At 33.1% G+C, this 13597-nt stretch overlaps 1 protein-coding gene across 1 annotated transcript; it reads left to right on the forward strand.

Annotated features, from left to right (window-relative positions):
- Positions 1 to 3794: 3794 nt before the first annotated feature.
- On the forward strand, positions 3795 to 13176 carry LOC114320973 (mitochondrial-processing peptidase subunit alpha-like). Its single transcript, XM_082902903.1, is given in 13 exon segments — positions 3795 to 3985; positions 7720 to 7968; positions 8052 to 8348; positions 8416 to 8583; positions 8746 to 8913; positions 9073 to 9153; positions 9335 to 9401; positions 9877 to 9974; positions 10543 to 10615; positions 11829 to 11899; positions 12014 to 12063; positions 12629 to 12741; positions 12841 to 13176. Coding segments are annotated over 13 exon segments (1527 nt in total). The 5' UTR covers positions 3795 to 3946; the 3' UTR covers positions 12894 to 13176.
- The last annotated feature ends 421 nt before the right edge of the window (positions 13177 to 13597 follow it).

Below are 13597 nucleotides of genomic sequence, written 5' to 3' on the forward strand. Positions count from 1 at the left end.
TGTAAATGTTCTGATCTTAGGATATAATTTATCCAATTTAATGTAATGCTTGATCTTATTTTTAATTTCTTTAATATGAAATCTCTCTGTTTCTTAAATGGATTTAATTTTTTAAAAGGTTTTGGATTTGAAATAATATTTGAACTTCATAAAATGGATTTTATTTTTTAAATGGGTTTTGATTTTAGAAATGAATTTTTATTTTCAATTTGATTTTTGACGTGGTTTTGAAATGGGTATTAATTTCCTATGATTTAATCAAATCACAAATTTGAGAGAAAATAGAGTGAAGAAAAAAATAGAAAACGCATGAACGAAAGACAAGATTCATCACCGTTCATTGCCATTGTCTTCGTTTCATGACTATCCACCACCATTAAAGAAGAAGATGAAACAAAGGAAATAAAGAGTTTTAAAGAGAGAATAGTTAAAGATGTTAGAGAGAGAGAGAGAGATAATAGGTAGAGGGAAGAGATGAGAGAATAGAGATAATAGGTAGAGAAAGAATGAGTGGAGAAGATGGAGAGAGAGGGAGAGAGAGAGAAAATGAGTGGGACAGATGTAAAGAGTCATAGAGAATTGTTATTCATTTTATCTCTATTGTTAAATAATTGAAAAATTTAGTGTAATCGGGAACATGTGTGTTCTCTCAAAAAAATTAATAATAATAATAATAATGATAATAATAAAGTCAAACATAATTATTTTAATAGATTAAAATAATTATATTTGAGAAGATAATTAATTTAAGAAAAAATGATTATGAATTTGATGGTCTAACCCAATAATTTTAATTTGAGTGATGTCTTTCAAAACAAAAAGGGCAAAGGGGCCAATTTCTTAAATAGATTAAAAATCAAAGATTATATTTTATTATATATATATATATATATATTTTTTATAATCAGGCCTGCTCTAGATTTAAGGATTTATGTATTTTATGCTGTTAAAAGTGAAGAGCATGCCTAGATTTATGGGTATTTGTAGTTAAAAAACAAAACTATAAAAAAGTAGGGAAGAGGAGTTTGGAGGCAAAGGACATGTGAAATTGATCCCTGTTTTTGTTTTTGTTTTTGTTTTTTGACATTTGCATTGTGGTTTATCAATTACAAAATAAATCAAATTATGATTTATGGGTCAAAAACATTATTGAGCAATCAACAATATTTTTTGTCACTATGTATTTATATTTTGATCTCAATTTTTTAACAATGAATTTAATAAATTACATTTTTATTTATATTTTAATCTCATCATTAATTATACTATACCTTCAGGCAGGGGCATATACTAATAAGGGAAATGGGTAGTGACTATGGTGACTGTGTTGGAGGTGTATTATGACTTTATTTTTATGATCCAAACCGTTAATTTTTTAAGGTTTGTTGAGTACCTCATACCTACCAAAAATCATATTAATCAGATATCAACAACTATATGATCGATAACCAAAAAAAATAAATAATAAGTTTTTCTTTTGAAAAATAACATAAACAATATGCAATTTAATCATATGGTTATTGATATTCGATTAATATGATTTTTGATAGGCATGAAGTACTCAATAAACCTTACAAAATGAACGGTTTGAATTATAAAAATAGGACTATAATACACCTCAAGTGGAGGGCACCACAAGCACAGCATTGACTCCATTTCCATTAATAAGTTAGTAAGATAAAATATCACATTTAAATCATAATCATTTTATTTTTTTTTCTCATAAAAATCAAAAAAATTGAACCAAACAAACTTTTAGTTATAAGTTAAAATAACTAAAAAATTAAAAATTCAACTAAAAGAAGCCTATTACCAAATGACGTCTACATTTCGACGACTCATATTGAGACGCGGGAATTCATCACAATCTATATTATTATATTAGGTGAGCCTCTATTTTGATTTCTTGAAACTTTTGCCATGTGACATTTACATTAAAAAAAAAAAAAAAAAAAACTACTCTACAATATAACTTCCCACTAAATTACGGTAGCGTTTGGTAGAGTTTTCTAAATACGATTTGATAATAGAGTTGTATTTTGAGTTTGTGAGTTTTAGAATTATAATTTGAGCGTGGAAAATTTATTTGGTTATGAGTTTTGAAAAGAGTTTTGAATTGAGTTTGAAATGAATGATGTGACATATGATATTTAATTCAAAAACTTACAACTCATAACCAAAGACATAATCTAAAATCCTATTCAAAACTCATAATTTTTTTTATAAAAATTCTAGAAATATTTTTGTATTTAAAATATAAAAATAACGAGTGCAAAAAAAAAAAAAAAAAAAAACCGAACACTGTTCCGATCAATCGACCGACGTCTTGGTTAGCCAAATTTTCCCGCCTAAAAAGGAGTTTTCAAAAGTGGGTGTGGAATTATAATTTGAAAACTCAAAACAAATACCATACTGAAATCAATGGGTGAAAATGTATTTAGAGAGCTGCTAAAAACATAGCCCACATTTTTCAAGTACCTACCATAATAACTTCTTTGCTTCTCTAAAAACTTACTTTTATTATTTCTTTTTTTACTTTTTGCTTTCTTCCTCCATTTTCTACAATAGTTTTCTCTTTTAAAGAAAATATAAAAATATTTCATTCAATTATGGTAAAAGAAGTACAAACCAATAGATAATTGTATTTTGTTTCTCTTTAACGGTAAGTGATCTAAGAGTTTTCAATTTTTATATTCTTAATAACTAAAATTTTGTTTATTTGCTTTTTGTTTTTGGGTATAAATTTTGATTATTTTTATTCATTGTGTTTTCAATTTTTTTATTCATTGTGTTTTCAATTTTTCTTTCTTTCTATCTTTCTTTAAAAAGTAGGCAAATTGATTTTCAATTTCCAAACTGTTTCCAAAAAAATAGTATTTTAAACTTTTCAAAAAAAAATTTGCACACACAAAAAAACAATGAGGATGCATTAAAAATATATAAATTTTAAAAAATAAATTGAATATAAAAATAATTTTGGCCAAACTCAATATTCTTAATTGAATACATCCTCATTCTTAACTCAAAGAGATTTGATGAACATAAAAAATCAATAAATAAATAAAAATTAAAAACTCAAAGATAATGCAAAAGTATACGAGAGTGTGTATGTATATATCATATCAAATTTTTAGAAAAAAAAAAAAAAAGTTATGTGATTGAATATATGAATTAAAAAACAAATTGAATGAGAATACATTAAAAATTTTAATAATTGAAAAGCAGTTTTTCTTAGTTCAATTTTTATCAACCCAATTACATAATTTTTTTTATTATCAACTCAATTATATAATTTTTTTTTTCTAAATTTGCACACACATTACGTGTGCTCGGCCGCTAGTAAATAGTGATATATAGTTTGGTCATTTTATTTGAGTTCCTTCTTTTAAACAAAATATTTGAGCATCTAACAAGAAAAAATCAAATTTGAATTTATTAACTGAGAAGGCAAAATTTTAATCCCAAATTTATTAATATATTTTCTTTTGCTATCTTCTATTTTCCCCTCAATTTACACATTGATCTAACGGCTAAGATTCAATCACATGTTGGCTTCTTTTGAGATGTGGATTGATTTTTTGACTTTTTAATTATATTAATATGGGACTAAAAAGTCTCGTTTGAAATTTTTTTTTTTGACTTTTTAAAATTTTTGTAAAAAAAAATATAATAATTATGAATTGAATATAATATTTTATTTTGTTAAATTAAAAAATTTATTTTATTTTTTTTTATGACTAAAATAACCTAATCTAACCCAACCAACCCTTCCTCCCAAACAAGGCCGTTGTTGCTCTCGCATTGACGGATCAGATTAATCACAAGTTTTACAAACCTGGTCGTCGAGAGAAGAACTCTCATGAGCTTCGGATCCCAGAACCTCGTTCTAAACGGAGAAACACAGAAACCACTCTCTTTCTGGGTTTCTTCACTCTGATCCATCACAATGTACAGGACAGCAGCTTCACGCCTCAGGGCTCTCAAGGTCACTGCCTAGCTCCATATATATGTATATATATATATATACCCACTTATGTGTGATTGAGTGTAATGCTTGAAATCTATTGATTTCTTATTTGTTTAGTTTGTATATCTGATTGCGGTTCAGTGCGATATATATAGTTGGTGTTTGGCTGCTGAGAAAATGTTGGAAACGAAAAAATTCCAATTTATTTTATTTTATTTTATTTTATTTTATTTTAATTTTTCATTTCTGTCTGGAGAACTATAATTTCATTATATTAAGCTCGGTTGTGTTCTTGAATTTTTAGGATTAAAAATCCAATACTCGAAAAAGTCATGACCTCTGTTTTGATTTATTTCTCGTTAATTGATAGGCATTGAAACGGAATGTTGTGAGAGTAGTAGGAATCTAGTTCCCTTGGTTGGAACTCATTATTGAAAACGGATGTGATCAAAAAATTAGAGCAAATTACACATTACCCCCTCAATTGTGAGCCATTATCATTTTGCCCTATTCAACTAAAAATTGTTACATTTTACTTGATCTTTTGATTTATTTTAATTTAAACCTCTATTAATTAAGGATTATAACACCAATACTCAAAAGTTATGACCTTTGTTTTGTCTTTTGTTTTTTTGTTTTTTTGTTTTTTTGTTGTTGTTTTTTTTTTTTTTCCTCTCGGTAGTTGACTTGCATTGGAATGGAGTGTGGTGGGAATTGTTGGAATCTAAATGATTGGGGTGTCCTATTCTCGGATTTCGTTGATGTAATGCAACATTATGGAGTTCCTTGTTCTGCTGGAAAATAGCTTTATGTAACCATTTTGAAAAAGAATTTTTATGGATAAGAAAGCCATTGCTGGTTACTTTTGACCCTAATAGTGTTAGATTATTAGATCAGATTTTAAGTGTTATCACTTAACTTGTAATTTAGTGGTTGGGAGCCTAAACCATTCGATGCAATGGCTAGAATCTGGATTAGAGAGCAAGACAATTGGCATTGATCAATTCCTACAAAGGAGGAAGCATTTATAGCCCCATCCCTCCTATCTCTCAATTGTAACTTCCAAGCATCAATAAACATGGAATCAGATCTATGAAGCACAGATAATTTCATCGGGTGACGGATACGGATACCGATATTCGCTGATATGTATCGGATACTTATTAAAAGTATCAGATACTTCTTAATTAATTTTTCATTAATTTTGGAGTATCGAATACTTAATTTTGAAGAATCAGATACTCCAAGTCACATATTACTTGTTTTACAAAAGTAGAATCATAGCATTTCTTGCATAATATTATAATATAATATAATTGTAAGGATAAATATAATAATATTTTTCTAATACTTTGTTTAGCTCTTTGATAAGAAGAACATGATGAGTTAAATAATAGAATTTGTCAAATTGATATATTTTAATTGTTTCATGCATGTTCCCTATAACTACATAGAAAGTAAGGATTAATAAGAGAATATAACAATATTAAATCAATAAGTAAGTAAACTTGAATACTACATTTTTTACTAGTACCAAAGAGGGAAAAGCATAAGTATAAGTCAGATTATTTTATTATTGTAATATAAACATATTAGATTTGATATTGAAATGAAATAATTGCAAGACCTATTGAATATTTAAAATGTAAACAAGCTACTAGCTTAAATTAATAGCTAATTCTTAAAAATTAGTATTTTACATTATAAAATTATATTGTGGTTTCTCAACATTCTTTAGCTTATGTGTAACTTATTATTAATAATTTAAAAAAATATATTTTTCACAAACATATCCTAGTTGTACCCGTATTCTATTTTTTTAGGTTTTGTCGTATCTTGTATCCGTATCCATGCTTCCTAGAATTAGACATGGGCCATGATACAAGACACATGTCAAGGTTGTAGGGTTACTTGCTAGACATCCATTATCTCGGGCAGCATTATTCCCTATACCAGTTTGGTCTAAAAGCTGGGAAGATGCTATGTTGTCAAATGTGGAGAAAGTTGGGGAGCATGGGTAGGATTTATAGGAAGTGGTTGATGGGTTCTGGGGTTGATCCATCAAAAGGGAATTAGTTCCGGAAGTGGGCTATAAACATAGGACTCTTCGCAGTATCTCATTGAGCAGTAGGACTGTATGCAGGACTGGATAAACTGTCAAGCAATAACTATATATATCAGAATTGAAAGCATGGCAAAGAGTCCAGCACCACAATCAACAAGTCTATCTTGCAATCAATTCAACTTTGGCTTGGCGCCTCTATCTATCTTTACATTTTCAGCTCCAACAACTGTCTTTAACTTAGCTTTAGTAGTTTTGTTTTCCTTAGTTTACCAATAGTTTTTTCACTACTATTTAGATCTGTAATCATTACTAATACTATTAATTAATGGTAATGCTTACTTATTTAGTTTATCATTCTTTGGTTTAGTGTAGTCACATCATGTTGAGTTTCACACTCACTCGTAGGAAATTGTGAAGTTGGTCTTCATTGAGGCAGAAAAGAAGTTTTGTGACTTTTTCCTTATGTCACAAACCTTCATTTGTTTTTAAGAAGTTAGATCTAAGTGCATTGCTCTCCCTACATCATATTTGGATCACACTATGCCTGTAATTCTTTTCAGGCATTGATTGTTTTTCTCATTGCATTTGAGACAACAGTGGTAGAGCAATTTGTTTTTTGGTTTCATCATGTTGGAATTTGTTTGTAGACTGATAAACTGGAAATGTGTCTTGTTTTGATGTTGATCTGTGGGAGAAGGCTCGTGCGCTAGGAAGCACGGATACAGATACGGGATACGGATACGATACGATACGATACGGATACGGCAATACTACAAAATTTGAAAAACTAGGATACGGGTACGGCGAGGATACGTTCATAAAAAATATTATTTTAACAATTTTTAGTAATGCAGTATGCATAAAAATAAAACCTAAAGCAAAAGACAACTTGATAAAGAAGAAAGATTCTTATAAAACTAAGAGTCTTCAAGGTCAATAGCTTCAACTTGTTCCCCTTCATCAGTGAATATCACAAGACCTTAGCTAAAGCTAAAAAACCATTCTTAAATAAAAATTTCAGCAAACATACTTTTTTAAGTCATCAATGATAGCCTAGGAAGCACGGATACGGATATGGTGATATGGGAATGTGGATATGGCGATATGTCAAAACTTGAAAAAGTATGATGCGGGTACAGCGGGGATACATTCGTAAAAAAAAAAAATTTATAATTTTAATAATGTAATATAATATGCATGAAAATAAAACTTAAGTAAGTTAATAAATAAAGAGAGATTTCTATTAACCTAAAAGTGCTCAAACATTCATAAAACATCCAAAACTAAAAGCAAAAGCAAATGCAAATGCAAATTAAACATCATCCTTACATGCCAACATCAAAAAAAGAATGAGAGCAGAGAGAAGAAACGTGAGAGAGTGAGAAAGCGAGAGAGAAGTGAGAGAGACAACAAGGATACATCAATTTGACATTCTATTACTCTAACTCTCACTATATTCCTCTTATCAAAGAACTAAACAAAATATTATAAGTAATATGTAACTTCGAGTATCCAATACTTCAAAATTAAGTGTCCGATACTTCAAAATTAATAAAAAATTAATTAAGAAGTATCCGATACTTTTAAGAAGTATCCGATACGTATCCGCGAGTATCCGAGGAGTATCGGTATCCGATAAGTATCCGATACGGATACGTCACCCTTTTTGAAGTATCCGTGCTTCATAGCTCGTGCGGGAAATAGGTCAATAACCAGGTTTGCAAGTTCAAGTGCTGTTGCTACAAAGTCATCTTCTTCAGGGGGCTTCTTTAGCTGGCTGACTGGGTTGGGTTCTAGTTCGCTCCCCCCTCTACAAGTTCCACTTCAAGGTGTTACCATTCCACCTCCATTGCCCGATTATGTTGAACCTGGTAAGGTCAAGATAACAACTCTCCCCAATGGTGTCAAAATAGCCTCAGAGCCATCTGCGGAATGTGTGGTTCATTCATTCTTCTGTTTGATTCTTCCACATGTTATGCTTCTGTTGTAAGAAATTTGTTGAATTGGTTGATTGGACAGAATCCTGCCGCCTCAATTGGATTGTATGTTGATTGTGGTTCAATCTATGAGACACCAGTTTCATTTGGGGCCACACACCTCGTGGAACGTATGGCTTTTAAGAGCACAACGAACAGGAGTCACTTTCGCATTGTCCGGGAAGTGGAAGAAATTGGTGGTAATGTGGCAGCCTCAGCTTCTCGGGAGCAGATGGGATACACCTATGATGCTCTCAAGGTTTATGCTCCTGAAATGGTAGAACTGCTCATTGACTGTGTGAGGAATCCTGTATTCATGGATTGGGAGGTGAATGAACAGGTAAATTTCTTCATGTTGCCCTTTCGAATGTTATGCTTGCACTGAAATAAAATTCTACCTTCAACAGCTTCAGAAGGTGAAAGCTGAGATCGCAGAAGCATCTAACAATCCACAAGGTCTTCTTTTGGAGGCCATTCACTCTGCTGGTTATTACGGTGCATTGGCAAATCCTCTTTTGGCTCCAGAGTCTGCAATAAACAGATTGGATTGTAGGATTCTGGAGGAATTTGTGGCTGTGAGTTGGTGGAAACTTTACATATACTTTACACCTTTTTTATTTTTTATTTTATTTTATTTTATTTAAATGCAATGGTCACCAAAATCAATCTCTTCTTAATAAGTTGGTTGTTTTTTCGGGGTGTTCTCCATTTCTTAACTTTGTTTTTGAGAATTTCAGGAAAACTATACTGCTTGTTGGATGGTCCTTGCAGCTTCTGGTGTTGAACATGAGGAGCTTTTAAAAATTGCAGAACCACTTCTGTCTGACTTACCCAGCATACGTCGTCCTGAGGAGCCAAAGTCTGTCTATGTTGGAGGTGATTACCGTTGCCAAGCTGATTCAGGGGTATGTATGATTGATGCTTAATGTGTTGTCTCATGCTTATGCTTTATCTTGTGGGATTTGTTGGTTTCGACTCTTGACATAACTTTCTGCGACTTGTGTTAGTATAGCTTTGTCAGTTCTGTCTTTCTGAATTATTCTCTTATATTCTTGTATGCCCAGAAAACTCATTTTGCCCTTGCCTTTGAAGCTCCTGGTGGGTGGCATAAGGAGAAGGAAGCTATGGTTTTAACTGTTCTTCAGGTATTGATTTCCAGTCCAGGGCTCTCTATTGTGATCCATCTTGCTGCAAATCTTTTCTCCCCAATAATGAGTGAATACAATCACGTCTTCTTGTTGCATTTATTTGCATCTTTGTTTTCCCTTGTGTTCTTGTAACTGGATGCCAACTTTGGAAGGTATAATAAATGAGTGTTTCTTGTAGATGCTAATGGGAGGAGGTGGATCTTTCTCAGCTGGGGGTCCTGGAAAAGGGATGTACTCACGGCTATGTAAGTGAACTAACAGAAACTTGGTATCCAATGGGTCTATTATTAAGCTTGAGATAGTAAAAAACGTATGTCTATGCCTAGTTTGGCAAAAATTATTTGCTGCTTATTTAACTTAAAATTTGAAATCACATGCCAAGCATTTGTACTTTGAGAAGGTTGGCTGTTTGGTAAAACTTTTCAGGTTTTCAGCTAAAAAATCTAACTATTTTTTAAGCTGGGTTTATGATGCCTTTTTTTTAAAGCTGCCAATAAGTTTTGCGGTAGAGGGCCTGCCCAAAGTTCATAATTGCTTACATTGCACACAGATACATGGTTATGTTGTCATAGGTATTTTTATCTTATTAAATGCCATTTTCTAGTTCCGAATCATTCCAATCTTGTTTCTGCTTTAACATATTGAACTAATATTTTGAATCCAATTTTGTTCATGGATTTCTAACTCTGGAATTTATGCGTTTGCCGATATGATGAGTAGATCTCCGTGTATTGAACAAGTATCCACAAATTCACTCGTTTTCTGCATTCAACAGCATTTACAACCATACTGGTTTATTTGGAATTCATGCTACCACTATAAGCCATTCTTTGAGCTGTTGTATGATACCTGTCACTAATGTTTTACATAAATTGCTTAATGATGCCTGTGTGACTTCGTTAAAATGTTGATTTAAAATTTAAATGCAGCAACCTAATACTCATTGGGGGATTCATTTAACATGGACGGAAATCGCAATGTTCCGGTAGTATTAATTTATTATTATATTTGAAGAAATTCCAAACACTGTTCATATTCTCTTAGCCATACAAGACTTTAACCATTTATTCTGTACGACCTGCTGATCCACTGAAATTATTTGATTTGCACTTTGGATAAAATTAAGCTATTAAAGCTGATTAACATGCTGCATTCGTCAAAAGTGAAAAAACAAGTGGAGTTGATGGAGAATCTGTAGGCCTTTTTTTTTTTTTTGATTTATATGTTTTGCATTCTGCCATCGTCTCATTTGCCTTCTTTATTGGTGACAATCAAGTAAACCTAAATTTATTGTGTATAAAAATATAGCTTGGGAAGCAAGCAGTATTGAATTATTATGGTCGATATTCTGCTTAAAATTGAGGTTGCTTGTATATTTTGGTTCAGAGCTCTGACTTTGTATCAAAGGCCATTGATATAGCCGTTAAAGAACTTATTGCAGTTGCCACACCTGGAGAAGGTATGCAGTTATGTCTATTTTATGTTTGTTTGTATCCTTTCTCTACTTTGGTTTTAGGAATTCCATACCCTCATTAGGAATGGCAACGGGGCGGGGCGGGGCCGGGGACTACCCTCCCCGTCCCCGATCCCCGAAGCCATAAGATTCCCCGGCCCCGGCCCCGATCCCCGACGGGGAACCTGTCATGCCCCCCACCCCTGTCCCCAAACGGGGATCGGGTTTCCCTGACCCCGAACAATCCCCGTACAAAAACAACAACCAGTACAATATGAGATTGATTTGATCAAGATAAAACCATAACATCATAGATCTGTTACAAGCTAAGAATGAGATCTGAATATATATATATATATATAAATTGATCAAGATAAAACCATAACAACAAAATCAGAAAAAATTATAGATCTGTTACAAAAAAACAGATCTTTTAAAACCCTAACAGATAAAACAATAACAATAAAATCAGATCCGAATATATATATATATATATTGATCAAGACTTTTCAAAAAAAAAAAAAACATAGATTTGTTCAAAAAACCACGGTGGGAGCGAGATTGGTGAGTCACGTCCCTGCAATGGTGTACGACGACGGTGGCAGCGGGATCGGTGGTGTACGACGACGGTGGTAGCGAGATGCGGTGATGTGCGACGACGGTGGCAGCGGTATCGGTGGTGTACGACGACGGTGATAGCGAGAGAGAGAGAGGAGATCGGCAGTGAAGAAGATCGGCGGTGGAAGAGAGAGTGGTGACTGACGAAGATCGGCGGTGGAAGGGGAGAGAGAGAGAGAGGATTGGTAGAGAGAGAATGAGTGAGTGGAATGAAGATTCAACAGTGAGAGGGAGAGAATAAAATGATATTTAGAAATATATTTTATATATAATATATACGGGGGATGTACGGGGCTCATTCGGGGCCGGGCCCGGAAAATCTATCCCCGTCCCCGGCCTGAAAATTATCGGGGATTTAAATTTTAATACCGTCCCCGGCCTTCTGGGGATAATTTTCGGGGAAAAACCGTGTTATTTGGGATCGGGGGGTCGGGTCCCCGTTGGGCCGGGTTTAAATTGCCATCCCTAACCCTCATCGTCTTTAGATTGTCTGTCAGAGTTCCTCGGTTATATGCTGAAATTAAAATCATAATTGAATGTGAAACAGACATTTCATCTTTCTTAGAAGCTTCTTGCTGATTTGTTCCTTCCTGCCTGCCAGTTGATCAGGTACAGCTAGATCGTGCCAAACAGTCGACAAAGTCTGCCATTCTTATGAACCTCGAATCCAGAGTAAGCAACTTATTTCCTGTGTCTAGTGAACTTAAAATTGTTTTTGCTGATTTCTTTTCTTTCTTCTTTTTTTCTCTCTCTAATGGGCTTACAATTGAGGTGTATCTTGCACAGATGATTGTGTCAGAAGATATTGGTAGACAAGTTTTGACATATGGAGAGAGGTAATGCTTGAGGCATGGCTTTTAATTCTTTGTTGCGACTCGTGGATTGGGTTGTCCTAGCAATTTGCATCTTTGCACACTTAGTGTTTGTATCTGCATATTTATGGGGTATAATGGAGTCATGATGATAGTTTTCAGAAAGTAAATTATGAGCATAATTTGTTTCTGGATGGTATTATGGAGTTTAAAATTTTAGTATATAAGAGCAATTTCTTTTGCATGATTTCTATTGTTGATTTTAACAATGGACACATACCCTATCTTTAGCATCCTGTTTGAGTGATGTGGGTGGTTATAATAGTGTTTGAGGACTTTTGGCTAGGGAATAACTGGAACCCAATAAGGAGTCTCAAGTTCAAGTCTCCTTACTTATCAAGAGAAAAATGATTTGGTTTCCGTATGACTTAGATTAACCAAGGACGGGGCCAATTTTTGTCTTGCTTTTTTACCTGCATTGTTTGTCCTCTTAGACTACACTCAAAAACTAATTTTTTTGGGAACAAAACACAAAACTGGACACTTTGTTCTCTTCCTTAGTAAAAGTTTGGTAATTTTGTATTCTTAGAATACCTGTGGAGCATTTCTTGAAGGCTGTGGATGAGGTTTCTGCATAGGATATTGCTTCTGTTGCTTGAAAGCTGATTTCTTCCCCTCTCACAATGGCATCTTATGGAGACGGTAAATTCCCTGTTTCACGACAGTTCTAACTATGCATTTCATCAGCATTTTATGTTAATTTTTTTTTTTTCTCTCATTTTTCTAATTCTTGTCTGGCAGTAATTTATGTCCCGAGTCATGACACAGTCAGCAGCAAGTTCCATTCAAAATGAAATTGCTTCGCGCTGGGGAGGCATCCCACCTGATTTTTACTCGGGCACTGCAAATCTTTGAGTTGTCTTTCTGACAATAATGTGGACAGTAAGAAGAAAGTTTACTCGGTTTAAAAAATAGTCCGGTAAACCTGGCAGTCAGCATTTTGATGCTCAATTTCTTGTGTGCCTTGTATTTATTGGTGGCCGGGATTTCCCCCACTCCCCAGTTCTGACAAATGAGTTTTTATTAGACAGTGTAGTTGTTTTCCATTTTTCCTGAGAAGAATTGCAGATTCTGTTTGTACTTGCTGTTACTTGAAACATTTTCTTTCTTTCCTTTAATTTCATTTTTCAGTCTTTTCATTTTTGCGTAGCCACGTTACTACATTACGAGCGACTTCAAGGAAATTGATGGTTTATTTTTGAACTCAAAACTTTCCATTTATGTTTTATGAAAAAAATGATGAAATAATGTAATTATAATTATCAGATAAATCTGGCCTTTTCACATAGCAGACCTATACATAAATGCCTAAAAATGAACTAATAAGATAATTAATGTGGAGCTCGTGGTAGGCCTCATAGGCCTAATCGGACACAATATGATTCCAAGAGTTATATATATATCTAGGAAATTCCATTTTTCAATATTTTTGTTTCAATTGAAACAGCATGAAGCCTCAGGGAGGACAAACCAGTGTGCTTTAACGAACAGTTCTTGA

Source organism: Camellia sinensis, chromosome 13, assembly GCF_055761805.1.
Source record: "Camellia sinensis isolate YWXY chromosome 13, ASM5576180v1, whole genome shotgun sequence".
NCBI classification, from domain to species: domain Eukaryota; kingdom Viridiplantae; phylum Streptophyta; class Magnoliopsida; order Ericales; family Theaceae; genus Camellia; species Camellia sinensis.